General features: G+C 42.9%; 1 protein-coding gene across 2 annotated transcripts in view; it reads right to left on the reverse strand.

Annotated features, from left to right (window-relative positions):
- SOX5 (SRY-box transcription factor 5) overlaps positions 1 to 23,910 on the reverse strand; it is a 451,433-nt gene that overhangs the window by 322,594 nt on the left and 104,929 nt on the right. For both annotated transcript variants that reach the window (XM_069228573.1, XM_069228572.1), the window contains exon 3: positions 22,176 to 22,389. In XM_069228573.1, coding sequence (XP_069084674.1) covers positions 22,176 to 22,389 — 214 coding nt within the window. The remainder of the gene's footprint in view (positions 1 to 22,175; positions 22,390 to 23,910) is intronic.

Here is a 23,910-nt window from a genome sequence, read left to right on the forward strand (position 1 = left end):
TACTGTCTGTTTACATTTGGAACTGTCTTTGGTAGAACTGGATAATTGGGCAGTACTCTGTCCTGTTCAGGCAAATATAGCTCTCACTGACGCACAAGGTATGTGCTTCAGGCACTCAGTCAGTGTACTGGCCTCGGAGGTTGCCCAGCCGAATGTGTAGTTGAACGGCATGAGCTAAAACTCTATGTACACTCGGAGAAGAATGTGACATTGAGCAATTTACTTGACCAATGGGCTCAGGCTGCTGTTGAAGAGAAGAGGTGACAGTGACTTTGTACGTTCCATGTAAAACTAGTTTCACTTTTGATGATGCTGCGCCAATTTTTACTTTTAACTATGTAATTAAAGGGTACTGCTCCGAGCTAACATTTTGTTTTGTTATGTTGTGTTTATATCCATTTAGGCTACGGGAAGTTTGTTTTGCTGGACAGGATGTCTGTCGTATAGTATCTGGAATCAAAATGGAAGTTCTAGTGCGGCTCCGCGTATAGCCAAAATACAGATGCAATACCAACATTGAGGCTCTCAGGATATGAACAGCTGATGCAAACAATAAGCAGGAATGAATGCCAGTGGTGATCTGCAAGGATGATGGGTCATGGATAAGTAGGTCTGTCCAACTGAGCCTTATCTATAATAAAACTTCAGGTTGAAGTGAATGCTGTATCAATTATAACAACACTGTGTCATCTCCCTAAGATTAGCTCATCAAGCAGTCACTCTCACACCTTTCAACTGTTCCACTGCACCCAGGATGCTGTACTGACATGGTTAAATGGACACTGGGCATTGATTAAATGGTTGCTCCCCGATGGTCAGTAATTGATGTAATTAACCTTTGAACATGCTACTACCTTAAACAAATAAGACAGTATCACCTACATCTTGCTAGCAGGGTAAGGTGAGAATAACCTACATGTCAAACTCATAAATGCTTTTAGCCTATGAAATCTGCTGCATGGTCTACTTACTGTGCACCCGGCAGGCACGAACCTGAGATCTAGCCAATGAAATGCATCACTTGTGCCTGATGTAGCATATTCCTGAATGAAAGGTTGAGTAGAAAGACAAGAAAAAGGGATCTGGTGCAGGGATGCTTAGATAGGTAGCAGCAGCAGAACACAATCAAGGAAACCAGAACATAATGACACAATCAGATGTGAGTAATTTTAATGGTTTATAAATAAGAGATTGGGTTCCAGGACTGCATGATTACTCAAAGACATAAAAAGTGTCTTGTCTTGGGAAACTATGCATCATTGCGTAGTGCTTCTTTGGCTATGGCAGTGTGCTACGAATGCTGAGGCACATATCAGGTGTTCATACTTGATTCACGGGATAAGAAACCAAGGGCCAGATGTAGCAAAGGGTTTTTGCCAATTCTGTGTCAATGGGAAAATGTGTTCATACATATGGCCCCAAGCCACATATTACAGATACACCATGTCTGGACCCTGAAGATTCCCCGTCCAACAGATACTTAGGAACACTGAAGTTAAAGGGCAAAAGGCTGATTACCAGAACAATGGACCACAACACCCAGTGCAGAATGTGAGTTTTAGAGGCAGAAAGCTGAGATGTAGAGCATTGCCCTGGTTATCTTTGCATGGGACATGGGACATGCCCTGCTTTGTGCGTGCTACAGAGAGAATGTTTAGTCTTTTTTAGGTGAGAAAATACCCATTTAATTTTTTTATTGTGTATCTGCTTTGCTTTAGTTCATCTTCCTTTCATGAATATGGAATATGAAATTCCAGATATCTCTGGAAAATTCAAAGGTGGGGCAGGTTTAAATCAAATTAATGCTCCAACTTCACTCCTAATGTCGTTTGACACAATAAAGGTTTGAGGTTGCCAAAGTAAGAAAGTAACACACGGTCCTTATAAGAACCCAAGAGGAGCGACATATCGCTTTAAGTCTGCATCACTTTGCCAGTCTCTCAAAATTGTACTTATCATTGTGTGTATGTGACGCCATCAGTCGGGGACAGTTAATCAAAAAAGTAACCCAAAAAAACAATTAGGATCGTCCAAGTTTTACACCTAACAGATGCTCAAACTAGGCACAGTTCATTAAATTGCAGAATTAATTGAAGTCATTCATTTTTCATTAAGCCTTTCCGGAAATCCGCAATTTTAAGTAGCAAACAATAAAATAGATAAATATATTAAAGAATTAAAGCAAATCCTATTCAACCCCTTTTTAATTTCCCCTGATTCCATTGTAGGATTTTAGGCCACAGGAAGGGAAGTGCTAATGCTACTTTCTCATACCGATTCATGCCACCATGTTTCCTTGAAAACCACTCTACTGATCTATCGATAGCTGGTAGCATGGTTGGTGCCTGGCCAAGAAAAGACAAGGCCGCATGTAAGGATGGCATGTGCAAAGAGGGAAGAGATTGTACATATAAAATGCATTTTTCCACGTGGGCCCTTCGAGCAATGGGGAAAGAACAGTTTGAAAATGTCATTTATAAGATTGAAAAACTCATGCAGCTCCTGATTGTGTACCAGTAACTCTTGCTCTGGGTCTCCCAGCCCTGAAGGAAAGGCAGATGCCAAACATAATGTCCCTTAGTTGGCGTTTGCCATCATCTTCAGGGTAAATATCACCCTTGAAGCCTAAAAAATCTGCATAAAGGGACCCGGGAAAGGATCGTGAGTATAGTTTTTTGGTTTTCTGAAATGTGTCTACAAAGAGTCATAAAACACATTCTTTCTGCATAGTAGCTGGCTTCAGACTACATTTGGCAGTGGTGTTCCTGTGCACATATATTTTTTTGATGCATCCAGTCCCTTTTCAAGCGTACTGTTACCTTACTAAAGACATGCACGTGAATCCAGACCAAGAGTACATTTGCAAGTCCCCTTCACACGGATTCATGTAGAGTAACCCGCCTTCAGATTGTTGTACGCATGCGCTGAAGAGAACGGGCTCAACTGGCGGAGCAGGCGGCAGGGAGCAGGAGAGTAGGGGGTCGCTGCGCGTACTCAAACAAGGATGGCAAAATACAGTTTGAAAACATAAATTATGGCAACCCATGTGCTTGGTGTCTTTGGCTGCCAACAGCAGGAAATACAGAACAGAAGGTGCTGTTCCAGAATGTATTAAAATGAAGCTTAGAAAACAATACAGGCCCGAGTATCTCCTTGGCACACAGTCACTTGGAGGCAATGGTCTCTGGATTGTAACGAGTCATTGAGGAGTGTACGGTGTGTGGGTGTGCGTTATGCGCACTTGTCATTAAAAAAAGAATACTCTGAGGAAGAATTAGCCGTTGTGCTTTCAAATGAATTTACTTTTGAGGCCCAGGACTGCTGGCTGTTTGCTCGCTTCCACACGTAGGTAAGAAGCCTTGTAGATCACACAGGCAGTGGGGAAACGCAACAGCGTGGCGTAGGCAACCAGTCTCAAGCGGGTGGGCGGAGTCAGGGTGCACATCCCCACAAAGAGGTGCCCTTTGTTCACTGAACCTGGCCCCAGCTCCCATGCCCCCCACATGACTAATGCCACGCTGCGGTGTCCAAACCTCTCGGGCACGGCGCACGGAGAGAGCACAACTCGGGCCCAACGCACCAAGCCCTCAGCAACAGTGATGAATTTATCCTAAAACAACAAATCAATTCTTTGCCCATTAATGTCCTAAATAACAGCGTAGGAGCAGTGTCCTGTTGTAATAAACAGCCATGTGTTCAATTACTGTCTGCGCTCCCGCTCCTGCGCTCTGCAGTAATTACACCATGCACTGCATTCTACATTGACATTATATTAATGCGCGGGGCGGACGGATCTTAAATGCGAATTAAATTAAGGCTAAACATTTCAAAGTGCTCTGCAAGAAACAGGGCTGCTAACAGCATGTTATTTAGCAGGAAACGGGGACGTGTTTGCACACAGGCGTTCTCCCGCTCTGTCACTCGCGCAGGCTGAAGCCGTGTGTGTTCATCCACCGACCAGCAAGTTAAAACAAATAGCCGGGCACTGTTGACTTCCCATATCGGGTCTGCGGAATGCACATTTCAGTTGCAGCCTGTATGCTCCACAGCAGCTTTTCGTAAATGAAAGACAAAAAAAAAATCAAGAATTGCCAGGTGACTACAAAGCAAAACACTCCGTTTCTGGAGACAAAGGCGCAGGATCGACGTTCAAGAAAAGGCTTCTCACCCTGGCATATCTGTCAAACAATTTCTATTGTCCCGGAATAGCACACAGCAAACACTCAGACAAAGGCCCCGATGAAAGGCGTGTTTACTTGTGCAAGGGCCCCTTTCATCCATTTCATATACTCCCCGCGCACCGTTTGCATTGTGTGGTTGGATAACCAATAGCAACAAAGGCGGGAGAGTGCTGGGGCTTAGCGCGCGCTATTGTGCGCCTGAGAGATACCTGGCCGCCTTGCTACCACCATCCAAAATCAGGTTCCAGAGAACAGTTTGACCTCGATCTAAGCTGTGGTTCAACTCACCAGATTCTGGCGCAGGAACAATGGAGGGCACTCAACAGGAGAGCGGAGTTCAGGCAGGAAACTCAGGAGTTGAGTCTGTGCTTCTTGGCGCGCAAGATCCTTCAGCACCTTAGAGGGCACCTGATAGACAGACTGTAAGTGGGAAGCGGCTTCGCAGGGCTAACTTTGTGAAAAAAGACATAGGTGAAGGTGCTCAAAGTTTTCCATAGCAGCACACTGCTGGCACTACCTACTGCCGGGGTTGTCTAAAGCCAGTGCTGTCTAGTTTTGACTGCACCTTCTGACCTCTTCAACCAGCCTACTCTTGCAGTCTCTTCACCTCACTCTCATTGGGTTGTTTTCACCCCCGTTTCCTCCTTTTGCCCCAATTTATCTTTCTCTTCCTCATCCGTTCTCTCCACATATCCTTTTTCTGCCATCCTCTGGGTCAAAGTCAGATGATAAAAGATGAATGCCAGTACCAGACTGCCAATCTTCAAAACCGGGGGACTTTTGGCATTGGTGAGCTGGGCCCAGGCCCAGGGCACCAGCCTTCAGAGGGGCTTAAGGTGCTCTCTGCAATAAGGTCATGCAGACTGCAGTGATTCGCATTAAAGTGCTTTCGCTCACTTTTTAACATGTGCAGGTGCTGTTTTTAACATCATCTCAGTCTGCATTCTTGCCCTCCCATCTCCCTCTCACTCACCCCCTTCTGCCTTGCCCCTGGTCAACATGCAACTCTGCACAAGCGTGAGGAGCCAATCTTTGAGTGATTCAGGTGAGTTGGGGAAGGTGCGTATATGTTGTCTTCAGAGATCATGCACAAACCTGATCTTATCAGTCAGGGACTGACATCTGTATACAAAAGAGACCCCCTGCTACCTCATTTTAATGACCATCAGGAGCCAGGGCGCCACATTTTTTTCCATCCAGGGCACTAACCTGGCAAAGGCTGACTGTTCCAAACAAAACTCGCTGTATGAGAGGAGTCAAACTGCAGAGGTCAGGGCCTGGTATGGGGTGGGGCTTTTATCCAATTACGTCTATAGCAATGAAAGTGCTTCTGAGGGATGTGGTCATTAAGTTGGGATGCGGGGCTTCATGCAGGTAGCTTCCAGTGAGCCCCCCTAAAAACCAAATGGACGCATTAGAATTGCTGCAGATGTCTTCGAGATATGGCAACGCCCCAGTGAACATCAGCTGTGCTCTGCCTTCCCCACAAAGTGAGTTGGATACGCTCTCCACAAGGATTACCTACACACACTGTCTGGCATTGTGTGATATCGGCTCTTCACCAGGTGGCCATGTGAAAGGAGCTGTTATCGCATGACCCACTGTAGCGCTATGTAAGTTCAGGTCTGAAGTACCCAAAAGTGAGAGCCCAAGTCCACCACCAGCACAAATTAACCACTGAAGTTTCAACTTATTTCACCTATTTGTGAATGTTCATTAAAGCACACCTTTACCCAGTGATGTACACAGCTAAACCTAATTTTACATAGGTAAAAAAGCTCCACACTGTGTGTGTCATTTGCAGCCTGCTAATTGCAATGAATGAGGAAATAATTGAAAAAGCTAACATTTCAAAATGCTTGACATTCTTCTTTTGACAGCGTATACTTTCACTAAATAGGAGCTTTTATTAAGAAAACCCCAGAGCAATTGCTATTTATGAAATGCCCAAGTACTTCAATTATATTGTGCAACAGGAACATCCTACTCTTAATGGTTTATGAACAAAATAGTGGGTGCCTAGCCTCTTTCTCATTGGGTCACTTGCGTTGTGTAGACTGAACAACAAGGTGCATTGAAAGTGAATGGGAGTGTTCCGAGAGTGCTCGGGCTCTTCTCACCACTATTTCCCTCCACAACAAATGCTTAACAATACAACTCTAATCTTATTACCATACGTAACAGGGAACTGCTGTCTGGCGCAAAAAGGATTGTGAAACAGAAGATTTAATTCACATGTGCAGCATGAGGATCAACTAATAGTAACATGAGACTGAAAAAGTAGAAAGCAAGGAAATTAAAACTTGTACCTTCAAGAATGAGGCAGTTCTTCGGTGTCAAAGATGGCAACGCCGAAAGAGCTACTAAGTGGCCTAATGAACTTCCGAAAAAATGCAAGCCACAACAAATTCACTGCTGAGAGACTGAAGAGGACACATAAGTCATCCTTGTGACTTGCGACATGAAACGCAGATCAGTTATTCCTATTCATTCACTCACTGTGAGAAAGTGTGATCCATGTGGCTACCCAAACCAGAAGATTCTTTGTCATGGAGGGATGCCAACAAGACCAGCTACATATAAGATGCATTTAGATGAGATTATTGGTATTAGAAATTATATCCTGTTCAAGTGATATACCAATACAACTGTTTGCCTTACTTGATTCAACCTAAAAAAAATTAAGAGCCATTTATCAAGAAATTCAGGCAACACCTGCCACAGAATCTAATAAAACAGATTGGAGTGGCAGTATTAAACTGAGTGGAAATTTCTACCACCAATATGCCTATATTGCTATATACGTTTGATAAAAGTAGCCTCATGATGAAACTCCTGTAGTCATGGAGATGACTCCTTCAGTAAGTTTGAGGGAAGGTGCCAAGAAAAATGCTACAAAACAATTAACTGAAGGGTCAGCAGACATTAAGAATCAGAGGCATTGAAAAAAAAAACAATGACTCATACCGCACAGACACACACATTATGTTCTAGATCCCAAAAACGGATATGATGTGTGTCACATGGGTTCTTCTAAAGTACCTATCTATGGGAAGAGTTTCTGAAACACTGCAACATTAAACCAAGTTGGAACTGAGCTCTTAGTACTTGTACGGACCATGAAAAGAACACAATGTCGCTGTGTGTCGTGTCTCCACCACAGGCACACATTTTAATACCTCTTATTTATTTGCAGTGTTAAACTGCACAACACAGACCCAAAGGGGAGCAGATTCCTTAACATATGACCATGTAAACAGATTCTTGAACACAAAACAGGAATCAAACAACAAGGGCTCTGTGGATACGCAGAAAATATTTTAGCAGTGCTCTTCTTGGACTTGTGGGCGATACCAAGTCTCTTGAGATTCGTTGCTGATGGAATGAACATTGAAAACACGGACTTTAAGATCTTGTTTAAAAAGACCATACTGTCAGTCATCAACAGGTAAGAGAGACATGATTCTTTTGAGGAGTCTTATTTGGGTTATGTGAGCCTTTGGCTAAGAGGTTACTGTGTGCATGTAAATTCAAGTTCTTCTCTGAGATAAAGACCAGAGATTCGACATTTTTTACAACTGTGGGCTTGCACTACTTGATCTATGTCAAAACACCGAGATGCCAGTGTTCTACCTGTGCAGGAGCCAGCCCGTTAAGCAATGGAAGAGCCGTGCTGAGTAAAAAGTCCTTCAGCTGCACGTGGCGAGGCATCCAGTTGTGCCGTAAGTTCAGGCATCTTCAACAATTTGTCTGCACGTTGGAACAGTAAAAGACATACAGAAGTCCTTGCAGTCCACTGACTTTTCTCAATAATGTGTACCTGCAGTGTGTACATGTAACATTTGTTTTCCACCTTTCCCAACAGGTGCACAACAGAAGCACCTGAGGTTAGAAAGAGCATCTTTACTCCACCTCTTTTGTACTGTGACCCACGGATCAGAAGATGCTATGATACATCACTCCTTCAAAAAACTACATCTGCCCTACAAAATGGAAGCTAGTACAGCCACACGTATATCCTAATTTAAATATGTGTATAAAACACATGTACTGCTCTTCCATAGGCTTTCAGAAAGGGAAGGAATGATTTAGATGTTAGAATTGTATCTCACAGCTCATGAAAACTGAATTACATTGTTCTCACATACAGTGAAAAAGGTCATTCAATCAAAGTAGACCTGAACGGCTAGACAATTCTGAGGCATCTCAACCACCTCTTCATGAAAGGAAGAGACCAAATAGCCTGAAAGAACAACACTTTATGCTATAGGAAAATAACGAACAGTATATAGAACTGTGTGGAGGTACCATGTGGAATAATGTAGGAGTGCTTGCTTGGATTAATGAGATAATTAGACATCTCACTTTGGTTTCCTCACAAATATGCAAAAAGTTCTGCAGTCCTACTTTTGGAGGTAGTGGATTCGGGATTGTAGATTGGTTATGGGAGCAAATACATACTAATGAGTGATTTATGGCAAGAATTAATAGGAAAAAATAAGTATGTTTTCCTGAAACTTCAAAATGAAATTTGTGTGCATTTCTTCATTAAGGAAAAGAACAAGTTGTATATAAAACACAGACAAAAACAGAAATTCCATACAAGAGCTACATCTCTGAGTTACTCATGAAGGGGCACATATTGCATAAATGAGGGCACGAAAGAGAAACACATATTAGAAAAGTGTAAGTATAGCTTTACATTTTGATCAGTGGGAGCTGGTTAACTTTGAAAGTGGAGTAACAAAGCATGGGAAAGAGACCTGGGGACCCAAATTGCAGATGAACGGTGGACCAAGATGTGCTTGGTGCGCAAGGTGTCCTCCAATGCCAGGTTTAAATTGATGCATTTCAATTATTTACAACGTACGTGTAACACCCCTGTCCTAATACACAGGATGGCTCATACTAGGTCGACAAACTGCCCCCGATGTCAGGAAGTTCACAAAACCTTCATACATCTCGCCAGGCAATCCTCAGCTGTGGGGGCATACTGGGAGGAGGTGTTCCAACACTTAGAGACCTTGTGGCATAAGATAGGACTGAGATCCTGCAGTGGGGCTCTTGCGGGAGGTACAATTCCACAAAGAAAAAAAGATAGATTATACGTTTTCACAATTGACACTACTGCTAGCCTAGCGCAGGGTAGCCACCACCTGGATGGGAAATAGGGGACCCAATGTGGACCACTGGATGAAAGATGGGGGGGGGGGTGAGCGGTGGCAGAGGAGATTTGTCTTAAACCTACATGCACAGATGATAAAGTGGATGATGATTTACAAGCATAGGGACTTTTACTGGATAGTTTTGAAGGGAGGGATGCCCAATCCTTAGGAGAGGTGGTACAAGAGACAGGTAAACACCACAACATCGGAAATTGGGGGTCCATTTCAGGGAGGGCATGAGGTTGATGATTGCAATGTTGGAATATTATACAATATTTCATTATGACTTAATGTGGCCAATGTATTATTCCAACTTGTATACCTAAAATTAATGGTGATTTCTTATGTTTATATGTTGTTCAGCTGTTACATATTTATTTTTGTAATTCTGACTAGCAAGTGAGCGAAGCAAGCAATTTGCCATCTTTTAAGGTAGGTTATTGAGTTCTCCCCCTAAAACAATGAGACAAATGTCACAAATTGTGAATTTTACAGGACCATTTTTTTCATAAATTGCCTAATACCCGATGTTCCGAACGAGTACTAAGAGAATAGTCCAATATTTTTATGCTGTGTTTGGCAAGCCTTACTCTCGTGAGTGGTGAAGGGGTTCAGCCCACTTTGTCCATGAAAGATTTGCATAACAATAGCAAAATAGTGCACGTTTCCCAACTTCCCTAATAAATTGTTAAAGAGTGATATGCATTAGAGGCAATTAAATACATTTGGTTATGCTATACACCTGCATTACTATTTCAACATGTATACTAGATTTGCTTAGATTGATTTTTGCATTCTGCCTTTTTAAGTACATATCAATCACATGTTATGACTGAAACATGATCACAGGCCACAAATAAAAGAGTTAGCTATATCCTACAGTTTCACCAAACACTGCTGCTGCTCAGTTACACAGTTAGGCTCCAGACAGTGGTAGTGATTTTTATGACAATGTCACAGAAAACGTAATCAACATAGATGATGAAATAGCCTACAATAGTCATGAAATAACAGTCAATGCTGCAAGTGCCCTCTGGTAACAGTAGCAGTGAGATTAACAAACTCATCACAAATTATAAATTAACTGGACATTTGTCGTTTATATGAAATAAAACATTATTTTTTGTCTCCAAAATATAGATTTCTAGTAACAACACTAGGTCCCAAACATCAGCTTATCATTTTCAAAGTGCTCACATGCACTGCAGTCACACTTGGACTGACTGTGTCTTCTATGCCCCTTTGCTATCATCATCATCATCAAATCGCAGGCATGTCTAACATATGGCAAGGGTTTTCACAACTATTATACCAATGATTGCCACCTTTATTGCACAGCTGTGCCAGGAACAGCTTGAACGTTGTCAAGAATACCCACTACAGGTGAGGTAGAGTGCAATAGTGTACCACAGAGAGCCAGAATGCTATATAGAATACTCACTATATATCACAGATGTGTAACGTTGATGCCACGGAGAGCCACAATGTTTTTAATAATAGCCACACTCTGACAAGGATGGGCCACTATTAATCCAGGGATGACCAGAATGTCACCAGCCTTGCCCAATACGGGCCTGCTTACAAGTTTAGGTGTTGTTTAATGCACCTGATAAATAACAATATCCTGGTGTCCGTTATTTATCAGGTGCAATAAATAACACCTATTATGAGAAATGGGGAATTACATGCAGATTTTAGCATTTTACGCGCCAAAATCTGCATGATACGGTAAATATCAAATGCTTTCCCCAGGTAAATTTCGGTCGGTTTGACCTGCGGAAAGGTAACAAACGTTGAAGTTATTTAACACATCTTTATAATTATCGGATGCATTATACACCTTCAAACTCGTAATTCCAACCCATACTTAAACGCATGGGTCAGAATTAATTGATCCGCTCGTAATAAGGCCCCTTATGTCTTAAGGCACCAATCGGTCAAGGAGAACTCCACATTCCAATTCATTTAGGCCCTCATATATTCTCCCAAATGTGAATGCATAACCTAAATCGCTTGGTCTAGTGATCCTGCAGGACGTTCTTGTACAGCTACACAAAAGAGCACGGAAACAGTGGGAACAGCCTGGCAAGTATAGGTGGAACCTGACATGACTGACAGCTCCTGTTGGCCTCTCAAAGTCCCTGTCTCTTTCTTTTGATCTGTAGAGGAGGTAGGTCTTTGTTGAGTTATGTCTGGTGCCTGCACAGTCCCTCCGTCGAAGTAGCAAGCGTTTTTTCTTTTTCACAAACACACTGCATGTAAAAAGAGGGGTATAGCTCAGTCACCCTCCTTTCGAGGAGTGCACATGTGAAAGTGACACATTAGCTTAGCTAATGGCCTGAGTTCAGGCTGTCACCTTAGCTAATAGCCCTCTTAAATTGTCACTGAAAAGTGGCGTGGGTAGGCCCACCATGTCCTACTGAGCAAGTCACCACTAGCCTTCATGCCAATTCAAAGTGCTGTCAAAAAAACTGAAAACTAATAACACTAACAATCTAAGAAAGCGATATTAATATTTTAAAGATAATGAGTATAGTGGAATACAAGTGTTTCCAAATTTCAGAAATCTATCATAATTTTAAACATACTAGTCTGATGTTCTTACTATTTTAATAACACTTCTATCCTATCTGCACATAATATTGCCTGTACCATGACCAGGGTCGGACTGTGTCAAAAAACAGCTGTGCACGAGTATAAAAGTGGCCTTGATTAGCCAACCAGATGACTAAAGAAGTGGCCTACATATGCAAATCAGACCCGTTTTGAACCTGTAATGACACACTGAGTGGGCATTTGCAAGGTGTGGCTGCCTACATGCAATGTTATTGGTAACAGAAAATAAATAATAAACATGAAACCAGACCCAATTGGCCATAACACAGGCTCACAAACTGCTAGAAAACTAGTCCACACGATGCTCTGTCAGACTGGCCCCTCGAACACTGCCTGATTGCCCTGTAGGCGAGACCAGCTCTGACCGTGACATGGTAAAAGGCTGTGTAAAAACAATCGTTTTTTGTAGCAGCATTACAACAACAACAACATGTTGGGTCCAAATGTTCATTTCGATGGATTGCATTGTATTTGCAACTATTTTCCTGGAACGTTTGAAATGCATCAATAACGACATTTAATAATTTTGCACAGCATTTTCAGGTTGCTGTCTACCATCTGGTTGCATCTGTAAAATAACAAACTTCGAATAGCAGAAGTGTCCAGCTTTGTCTAGAGGTCCAATGAAAAAGTTATCCTTAGACCAAGGGAAATCCATTAGGGTGCAAGACAATGTGGAATTTATAAACAGTAACAAAACCACTTTGTCTACCAGTTTGAATTTTGTTTGATCCTGGAGTCTGCGAAAAAAATGACAAGTAGAATAATAGCCTGAGTTGTGCTCAGTATAAATAACTCTTGGGTGGAACAGTGTTCCACTAAACAGATACCATGTTCCTCATTTTTTGTTTTGTTTGTCATGCGAGCCATGTGAAACAACAACTGAATAGCAGTCTTTGTTAGTATTCGGCCATATCACGCGATTCACATGATAAACAAAACAGAAAAAGTACATGGCTATTACAGATTCCTTGATTTCCTATGAAGAACATTCCACAGAAATCAATCCGCAACTTACAATGAGCATGAAGAGGCAAAAACTAGATTTTAATGGAAAAAAGAACATACCACAAGGGGCTCGTGATCTACTGGGGAAAAGCCTTTACTTTGTACTTTTATTTGTATATGATTGTGCAGGGTTGCATTATTCAAAGCGCTGGGATAGCCTGACATCCCAGGCAGAAAATGTCTGCAGAAGCAACAAGCATTTGCAATGCAATGGGTCTCACCTTTGCCCGACTTAAAGCTATTAGCGATGTAAAGTCCTAACAGGACTTTCATTGCCACTGAAAATGAAAATGAAAAGTAGCACAGTTTTACAAAAGCTACCCGATTTAAAGTGCCACGCCATGAGGGTGAAGGAGCACCCAAAATGAAACAGAAGTTCGCCTGAAGTCAAACGTATCAGCGAATGTGCAGCGAGATCACGCTGCAAAGGAAATAAAAAGAAAAAGTAGTCCAGAAACCATGCTGAAAATATGGAGCCTCGTATCTTTTCAGTAGTTGGCTGGTGTGCTCGAGGAGGGCTAAACACCGGAAAAGGCATGACGTATGCTTGCCTTTTACAAATAAAATCAAGCAATTTTTAAAAGGGAAGCCCACGAACCAACAAAACTGATGGATGTGCGGTGGGCCCACAGAAATATTACAGCAGGCTAGACCACTTGCACACTCGACCCTAAAAAGGACACAGTATAAAAAGATGCATCGTTTTACTTCTAGCCAAGACTTCCTTTGTCTATCATTTGTTGTATATTTTGACCATATAACATTAACAGTTATGGCAACACACCTGGATCAATAGACAGACTTTCAGGAGCTGGACTTTTGTCTTTTCTCTTGACTTTAGCTCCACGCCTCTGACCAAACTTCCTATCAACCCTTCTACCTGGAAGTGAAAGGCAGCTTCCAACTGAGAGATGGCAGATTGGCAAAGTGAGAAATGTGACAGTAGAAAAGACCCTTCTACCTCGGGGGGGATGGGGTGGGTCTCACCTGCAGGGCTGCATAGTGGATCTTGTATATCCTCGTTTTGTAGAGAAGACTGGAAGCACATTCAGGTAACTGGAACATCAGAGTCAACTTTTTAAGTGTGAGCAAACATGCTTGGGTTTGATGATATTTCAGTGACAGTAGGTTTCTCACTTTTTTACTCTTCTCAAAAACAACCAAGGCAACAGAGCCATACAAAGGGCTGCCCTCAACTTAGGGACACCCTGGGCGCAGGTGCTAGACAAAAGTTTGAAGTGAGCCTTCTCCTCACCCCTGGGCCAGCCGTGTCCTCTCCATGAGCAGCTCTTATTAAAACAGGGCAAGGATCCACTTGATAAAAACCAAACAGATCTCTTTAATTAGGGCAACCTCTCGGCATCCACTTCTTCGTGCTAGATGTGCAGTGCTGCAGCCCTCAGAGGTCGGGACCACTTTAAAATGCACAGTCATGACAAGTGCCCCGCGGGGAGAGGAAAGAGCGCCGCGAGCATGGTAAATGGCTTTCTTGAGAATGTTGTGTACCGCACATAGATGAGAGTGTTACAATTCAATGAAGGTCCAAACCTTCCCTATTAGGGACAAGAGGCAGTGGCAGCAGGTGGCGGCCTCTTCACTCCTGCATAAGTGAGCTCCCCAAAAGCCGCCACATGTAAATGCTGGTGCACCCTCCTGGTACTTTCAGAGAGGAATAGGCTGAGCCAATGACTTCGGATTACAACATTTTTCATACTAAAACATGAGCAAAATAGGACACAGCTTTTACTATGAAGAAGCTGGTGAAATGAAATGGGTCAACTGTATATCTATTACCTAAGCGTGATATTCACAGTCAGCATGCACAATTGCACGAAAATTAAGCTTGATAAATGCTAGTGAACCAGAATATCACAGATTCTAGGTTTGGGTTTAACTTTACATATTTTATTCGACCATGTTGCTTTTTCTCACCTACAGTGCAAGCTGCTGAATCAACATTCCAAGGACTCACTGAAAGGACATCAGAGCGCTTGAAACGTTTAAAGATCTGAGCAAGTGAGAACTGGAAGAAAATCTGAGGCACCCATACTGAAATCCCCTGCACAGGGTTTTCTGGGGTGGGGAGCAGTTTTAGAGATGACAAGAAAGACAGCCTTGCTTTGGGTAAGCACAAGCTGGCAAGGCTTCAATCTCAACAACCTTCAGCATCAGGTTTAATCGCTTGACAACGGGAGAACACGGCCACCTCAGCGTTTTCTAGAGCTCTCTCGTTCCCATGGGTTTGGTTCAGAAGTCATTATTTTCCATCCCTTTGAGTACGGATACCCATCTGGTGTCCACTTTTGAAGAAGGAGCCAGAAGGCGAAGGCAGCCTTGCTCAACATATGCGAACACACGGTCATGCAGCACAGTGCCACCAAAGTGCATGCCGGCTACGCTTTCCATGGGAGAGTGTCAGGAACAAAATGCCAAGGTGCGAGACTGAGAAGTAGCCCCCTTGCATGACCTCCAGTGCAGTAATGTAGTAGTATATGGGTCAGCACATAAACAGCACTAAAACCGCTGCCAATGGACAGGCGTCTGTCAAGGACCTGCCTGCATCAATCCTCCATCACACCTGATCTGACTCAACCAACCTAAGATGTTCCTGCTCATCAGACATGCAATGTCAGCTGCAGATAAAGCAGACGGCAAGAGCAAATGTGCCCTCAATGTGATTAAAGATTGGATGATTTTAGGTCATTCTGAATTGCATTAATCTGGTTGTCACTTTCCATAACCCGTAGTATTTGTCTTGAGTTTTATGACTATATCTATGTCAAAAGTTCAGTCAATGAATTAACAATTACGTTAGAATCAAAACTGTCCATTTGAAGACAATTTAACACCTATGTGCCTATAGCTACGCAGACCAGCCAATTTTATGGTGTTACAATGCAACCAAAACAGGCTTACCTAACAAATAACACTCAGCCTAAAAGAACCAGAGAAGCTAGAGGGCAACAACAGCGATAGAGGTGTTAGAGCCCTTCACTTTACAACTATAGGTACCACAAGTTATTAACTCTTGACATACATCCATTTCACTCAGGAGTTTATATAGCACACACAGTAGCATCCAATGACATTTATGAACCTTTATGAAATTCTATTTATTATTTGACTGTACAGGAGAACACAAGGAGCAGCATTTTACATGTGAGGTGTAGGCAGCTTTTTGAACTACTGTTTGTTTTTACAGCATCCACATTGCATAGTGGAGGACCAGCTATGGAGAGGGGAGGAAGGAAACTTAGGGATGATTACCGAGTCTTGAGCTGTGAAACAGATGTGGAACAGATGATTTGGTTATCTTTGCAGGCATTGCTTTTTTGGGGGATCACCCGTACATACATTTGTGCATGGTGCTCAGTACTTTCAACTGCCTCAAGCAGAATGATGTCAGAGGTCTCACACTGCCCCTCGTTTGAGGTTTGGTGCAGGGATACCAAGGCTTCTTTAAGATTTACTAAAGGCGACCCACTTGCCCAGAAGAGGCGGTGGTGGGGTTAATCTTCCCCAAGTGGAAGTTCAGTTATAAGTTCAAGGAACCTCCAAATATAAAGTACGGGTTGCACAAAGACCACTGTACTTGGAATGTATTGCCCCACTGGCATATTAGACAATTGGGCCTTATCAAAGACACTTCTGACAGACAGCAGCACAGGGCTCTTGAGTTCCAGCTAGCATAGCTGACATCATTCTACTGAAGTGTTCTTAGAAAGTTTACCATCCAAACACTCTGCTTTCTGTGAGACGTCCATTGGTACATGCTGCCCTGAATCCAATCTGAAATGATAAAGGATTCTGGATACTGCCAAGAGAAGTGCCAATTCCTCTTACCTTCTGCGTCAAATGAGGGATACCAGCCAAAACAGGCGCAGTAAAGAGCTTGACTATGAAGGGACTTTCAAGGAATACTCAAATAGAATAATACCAAACCCTTGATATGTCTTTTCAAAACAAAGTCATATTGTCTATTATACATATTAAGACAGCATGATGCCTTCATGTTTCCATGGCACACACCACAAATGCCCTTTAAAGAGGCATGGCTACAATCCAGCGGTGCAACTTTTGAAGAGCCCCAGGATCAGTGCGGTGCGTTGGACCAAAAGGAATACGCACATTCACTTTAGGCATTGCTACGAGGAACAGCTGCAGCATAAATAAGCACAAACACTAAATGCAACAAATCCAATGACCTTAAAGAATAGAATAGAAATGAGAAGTCTTCGCAGATTCAGACAAACTAAAACAAAGTGGAACATATCCAGAACCAAAAAAATGCTCCATTGATCACGAGACAAGAATAGAAATGAAAAGCCAAAGCCAAGATTTTGCAGTTCGAAGACTTAGAAGGCGAACCTTGCTTCCTTCTGTGCACCTGGGTGAGTGCATGGACCTCTGAGAAGAATGGGCTTTAGCTCCTAAATGTAGAACCCTAGTTATGAGGCTGGTGCACTGAAGCCTTCAGAAATTGGAAACATCTCCCTGCTCGTCTGCTTCCTCCTTTTAATGATTCAGTTTCAGGACAATGGTACTGTACAGCAAGTGGAGTGCCCGAGGCAGAGCCAGGGGTCATGCAGCGCACATAACACTTCACTGAAAACGCTATTGTATCTGGATGGGAGGGACTCGTCCTGGAAACTGCTGAAGTTAAAAAGGGACTAATGAATCATTAGGTAGTATGCTCAGTGACTTTAGTAGTAGGTTTATGTCTTAGGAGCCTGATAATTAGAAGCTTACGTGGGGATTTTCTGAAGAACGAGAACAGCACAGTGATCACCCTCGCCCATATCTCATGTGCAGTATTCGCTATCCGACCCAATGTGCAAATGATTAATGTCTTCAACCTCGGAGGACAGAGCCGGATTAAACATGGGAAGCACCCGGCTCACGAAAATGTAAAGCGAGGGGAATTTTGAAGAACGCATCTATAACAATACATGCCTGTCACTGCCCCTCGCATATACACTTTTCGCCAAGCAACAACAGGAAATGTTCATCTCTCTCTCCGAGCACCAGGCTGCTTTCTTTGGAAGCAGTCATTAGGCACAGAGACCTGTGTATTGTTCGGCGTCATGCTTGGACATTAATGAGGTTGCCTTATCCTTGAAGGTATGCAAAGGCCTTGCCACTGTTGGACATGCGTGGCCTTGAGCTCTGTACAGCAGTGGATTGCACAGAGTTCTGTCCCATTTGTGCTGAAAGGTTACACGTGCAGCACCCATTACCTCTTTTAAAGACCTGCTCGTACCTTCAGTTCAGAGAAATGTCCAAAAGCGTTTGAGGTCTTTCTACGTCTTTGATGCTTTTAACAATGATCCTGGAATGAGGAAAGAGGGATGCACCACAATTGTAGTAAACGTGGATTATATGTGGCGAGTGGATACCATCCAGAGTGAGTTGCCATTTGATACATAACTGCCACCAATGCTTGACTAGATCTCCCACTGGGAAAAACCTCATTTGAGTTTATGCATGCCCCAGGGCACAATGGAACAAAGAAACCGTCCACGCGTCAGAAGGGTGTCTCTGTGTAAGACAGGCACATCACAAGTTCAACGCATCAGCCCATTATCTTTTCAAGGTCAATAATTTGGGTACCAGTAAATTAGAGATAGTAATACCTGTTCCCCATGCAACAAAATTGCAAAAATGTTGTAGCTTATATAAAAAATAGTAATTGTTTTCCTTTTATTATAAATCTAGGACTAATTCTAGAATAAAATGGTCACCCTACAACCTTTTGCCCTTCATTGGGGTGCAATGTTATAACATCAATAACATCATTAATTTATGGGCTCTATTTTTTCCCACAAGACTTTCAGCACCTTCATATACTTTAAGGGGACCGCTGGTGGTTGATTTCTCGGTTGTCCAAGGGAAACATGGATGACTGACCTTGCTGTTTCAGGAATTAAGTAGGCACCTGCTAGAATGGGAATGAAATCATTCATATTCTAATAACCCCTCTCCCCACGCTCAACTTGTCTCCTTCACTTGCCTGTCGATGTAACAGCATTCCACCTCATAATAAATAAGTGTTTTTTCTCAGGGTATGACAGCACCGAGATACTGTCAGAGGTGCTGTGCTGATAGGATTCTATAGAAATACACACAAAACTGAAAGGAAGTTCTGTGTATCTACACTTAGGCCCAATTTATTTGAGGGATTATGGAAACCACTAGTTAGACGAATCTTTATCTATCACAGAGTCTGCTATACCTAGGGCCACTGGAATTATGTGGCAGGGGAATGCCAAATTATGCAGCAAGATGGCCTGGGCATTGGTTGCGCCTCATTAGTACCAGTTTAACACACTCATATGGCAATAATCAACAATAATGTAACCAGTCAACCTTTGCAAAGGGCCTTCCACTCCGTTGTAACATGTGTCGCTGCATTCTTAGTAACTTTGGAACAGTTTGTGCTAGAAACAACCTTTTCGTTGTTAAAATATGCATAAAATGAAGTACATGATGGGTTATGTGGAAAATGTGACAAATATATAACTATGCAAAAATCGCCACACACTCACATTATTCCAGTGGCCCTGACTATACCCCACTTCATGATTCATCAAGATTATGTTGCAAATCTCAGCGCCAAGCCCCAGCCACCTCAATTGGGAAGTTGATCAGTACTCTGCACTGATCAGGACACTTTGGGCAGAAATGCCAATCTTACTATTGAGTACACTATTCTTTCTCTAGTTTCAACCATAAACTTGCTTCAGATTGGGTTAACTTTAAGAAGCCATTTACTTACTATTTGTTGAGCAAATTCATTGAAATATGAATATTCTTATAGTGATCGTATCTCTACTTTCACCCTGTATTTGTTCCACAACAAACATGTTTCTCATTTCCCATCTTCTTCTCTGTAAAATCTACAAATAACTTGTTTCTCTTGCTACCTCTGCTATGCTTTCTCAAGTACCTCACATGTATCGACAGTTACACTCGAGTCCGTCTATACATGCCGTGCTGTATGTTCTCCAGTATCAGTGTGTTTGCTTACAAGTAAGTAATATTGCTACAAATCCACAATGAAAGGATGTAGAAAAGCTGAACAAGACACTACCTAAATACCTTTCCTGTGGTTTGGGGCTTTAAACATAGTTCCGTACAACAATTTCAAAGTTAAGAATTGTGATGTAAGAGCTCTAAAGTGTGTACAAAGTAGAACCTAAGCGTTAAAAATGTTGCGTCAAGAGAATTTAGGATTAAAATGAAGCTTGTAAAATATAAAGCTATCATTTTCATTTATATTAATAACCACAATGCTGAAATTATTTCGACTGAACATCACTTCAGTACTACACTGAAACTAGCAGAAGATAGGACACCGTGCACACTTTCATGTGTGGAGATGGTCTTTTTTTACTAAACAAATATCGCGTAAACATTTTAGCAGCTTGTCTAAAAAAAATAAAGTTTGCAACACGTGGGGAGTGGAAAAGTGAGAAAGTCAATTTTTCTCCCAATTCGTTGAGTTGTATTTGCCCAAATGTACATTTACAACTATTTTTTATCATTACAAAGCCACAGGATGGCTGCAAGAAAATAGGGCAGGTTGAAGAAGAATCTCTTTCAGTGTCCCTGTGCAAGCGGAATCCGTGTTCACCTCGTGGCCTCTTTTTTCTCTGGCGCACCATTAGCCATTCCCTTCAACTTCTTAAGGTTTGTTCCTGAGTTTTCCTTTAGAGGAGAAAAAAAATTGCCTTTCCCTATTCTTGAAATTCTGTTGGGGAGAAAGCCAAGCTATGAATATGGCACACTCATAATGATTTAACAAGGGCTTAATGAAATTTTCATCACAACCTGCTGTTCATTTTAATGGCATTTGAAAAACAATGGAACAATGGCTACGAGCAAGAAAAGACTTTTCATGCCATGCATTTGTAAGCCCAACATTCAGGTTCTTTCTCCTTCTCTCTCTCGTTTTCAAAGAGCTGCGGGTCTTTTGTTTGTACATTTTCACTTTAGCAGTGCTGAGATAATGCACAGACTCTGTAACCATTCTAATGTCTTACTGTAACCTTTGCTAATGGAGTCTCTGGAGCTTGTACAGCCTCCCACTCGAAGCTGTGTCCTTACATCTCGCCTATTGTTGGCTCTCTTCTTCTTCCTCATCAACCTTGTCCCCTCGGTTCCCTCCTCCCGCCAAATGCACACAACCTGGACTGCCTTTTAGGAAGACGAATCATGGGGCTGGTCACAAAGTACCCTCAAATGTGAATCAAAAGAGAAGAAGCCTATCTTTGTTACGGCAGTCTCTGTAGAGACAGAAGGCCAGATCTCAGTTTGTGTTGGTCTCCAGTATTGCACTGGAGTGCACATCATTTTAACCTGGTCTTGTCAGATATGTTCCTGTTTTCTCAAGCTAACAATACAAATATTAGAAAACACGTTAAATATGAACTTGGTTGTTTTCGGTTCAATTTACTAAAGCAAAAACACAGAACATGCGTACTTTTGTTGAGAGATGACAGAGTATTTGAAACAACTTTGGTGTTCCTCAAAGATGCACAGAAGCCTTCTGGGAGCTCACTATTCATAGGAGAAGATACCACAGGAAGACCAATATGAGCATCCACTGCTCTATCACAGCCACTCCTGTCCCCTGATAAACAAGGAGGACTAAATGAGCTAAGGAAAATTGAAGACGTGGACACGGGGAATCAAAAGAGTGAAAAAAAAAGGAGTTCCAATACAGTGAACACCAAATGAAATTGAGTCACCAGTTCAAGATTGATTTGCTCATCACAAGATGCAGCCCTGATCTAATTTAGAACAAGTTTAGGTATCATAGAGGAAGCTAGGATGCATTGACCCATACGTGGTAAAGCTAGGTGAACAGGTATTGGGGCACACAAGATCAAAAGAGAACTGTGAATGGCAAGGTTTGTTTGCTGGCATCTACCTTACTATGGCGGAAGCGTTTACTGGCTTCAAGAAGCAACTACAAAAAGTCCTCAACTAAACAAGGGCTGATTTACTCTCAAGTGTCAATCTCAGTTTCCAGGTGTAACCTGAGCTCTATAAGAAAGGGTATATGGTGAAAGCTTGGAACACAGATATTGTAGGTGATGTACACAGAATCCCTGGAAACTCTGGAAACTTTGCTTCCAGACCTAAACACAAATAACCAGAGACGCTACGGTGTCAGTCCTACTAATCGATTTTCAATTCTTACCTTCTGGTTCGCTTTTAATGAGCTCTTCCATTTTTCTCTGTTTCAGGGTGTCTACAACATCCGCCAAGCTGCCTTTGCGCCTTTCAGGAGTCCCCATGGCCGTGTTCGATAACAACTCCCCACTGCTCTGCCGCCCTCCTTCATCCGCCTTCAGGGGTGAGGTAGCTGAGTTGTGCAGGACAAACGAAGGCATCATTTTATTGCCGTCACCTTCCTAAGAGGTAAGCATGGTAAGAAAAGAGTTAGTTCACCACGCAGAAAAAGTACATTTAGAGCTTTACTGGACTTATTGTCCCTGTGAGATATTCTGAAAAAAGGAGAAGGGTCTTTGGACATAATCACAGAAATAAGGACCGTAAATTCGGATCCTGGGCCAGAGTCACATAAATGTGCTTAAACGTACACACTGTAAACTTACTCTTATTGGTTGCATATATGAACGCTTTTTTGGTGATTATCACAACACAAAAGGAGCATACATAGCATAGTACTAGTCTTCAATTCCACATGGCAGAAAATCTACAGGAGTATACGAGGTGAAAATGTGCAGCCATATTTTTTACTTTGATTTTTATATCCATGAGAAAAGCATTTTTTCCTTAAGGAGAAACTTGTTACTTATAACTTCTACGAACTGAGGGGGTGGGGGATTTGCTTTTCAGTCCCTACATTTCCACCCTGATATGTAGTTACCCTCTATATTACCGGATGGTCACCATTTATTAATCATATCTGTGGGCGTTTCTGCCAATCTGACACTGATTTCGTTTATGGGAATCAGGAACTGGGAATTTTTTTTTTTTTTTGCATTTACATGCTTAAACCAATTCCAAATAACCTTGTGACTTGGGTCTTCCGACACTCGGTGGCAGTACACTGGTGTAGTAAAAGACTTAGGGCGTCATTCCTACATTGGCGGGCGGCGGTCGCCGCCCGCCAAGCGGGAACTGCCGAATGACCGCACCGCGGTCAAAAGACCGCGGCGGCCATTCTGGCCTTCCCGCTGGGCCGGCGGGCGACCGCCAGAAGGCCGCCCGCCGGCCCAGCGGGAAACCCCCTTCTACGAGGATGCCGGCTCCGAATGGAGCCGGCGGAGTCGAAGGGGTGCGACGGGTGCAGTGGCACCCGTCGCGAATTTCAGTGTCTGCTTTGCAGACACTGAAAATCTTAGTGGGGCCCTGTTAGGGGGCCCCTGCAGTGCCCATGCTAGTGGCATGGACACTGCAGGGGCCCCCAGGGGCCCCACGACACCTGTTACCGCCATCCTGTTCCTGGCGGTGAAAACCGCAAGGAACAGGATGGCGGTAAGGGGGTCGGAATCCCCATGGCGGCGCTGATGGAGGATTCCCTGGGCCAGGAGTAAACCGGCAGGAAACCGCCGGTTGCCCTTTTCTGACCGCGGCTTTACCGCTGCGGTCAGAATGGCCAAGGAAGCACCGCCAGCCTGTTGGCGGTGCTTCCGTCATTTTAGCCCTGGCGGTCGCCGACCGCCAGGGTTAGAATGACCCCCTTAGAGTACTAGAATACAGTGTGCACCCCAATTCTCATGTCAGTTTCGTGTCAGGAGGAGGATGTTGTTGCTGCTAAAAATCAGGAAATAAACCAGTGAATTGGTTTCAGGTTTAACGTTGTAATTGCAGATTCAATAGAAAATTCTGCACCTGAAAATTACTGATGCTGCAGAATACAATAAGTAATGAGGACAGGATTCCCTCCCGAGCTTTCTCCCTCAGAA

The sequence above is a fragment of the Pleurodeles waltl genome, chromosome 4_1 (genome assembly GCF_031143425.1).
Source record: "Pleurodeles waltl isolate 20211129_DDA chromosome 4_1, aPleWal1.hap1.20221129, whole genome shotgun sequence".
NCBI lineage: Eukaryota > Metazoa > Chordata > Amphibia > Caudata > Salamandridae > Pleurodeles > Pleurodeles waltl.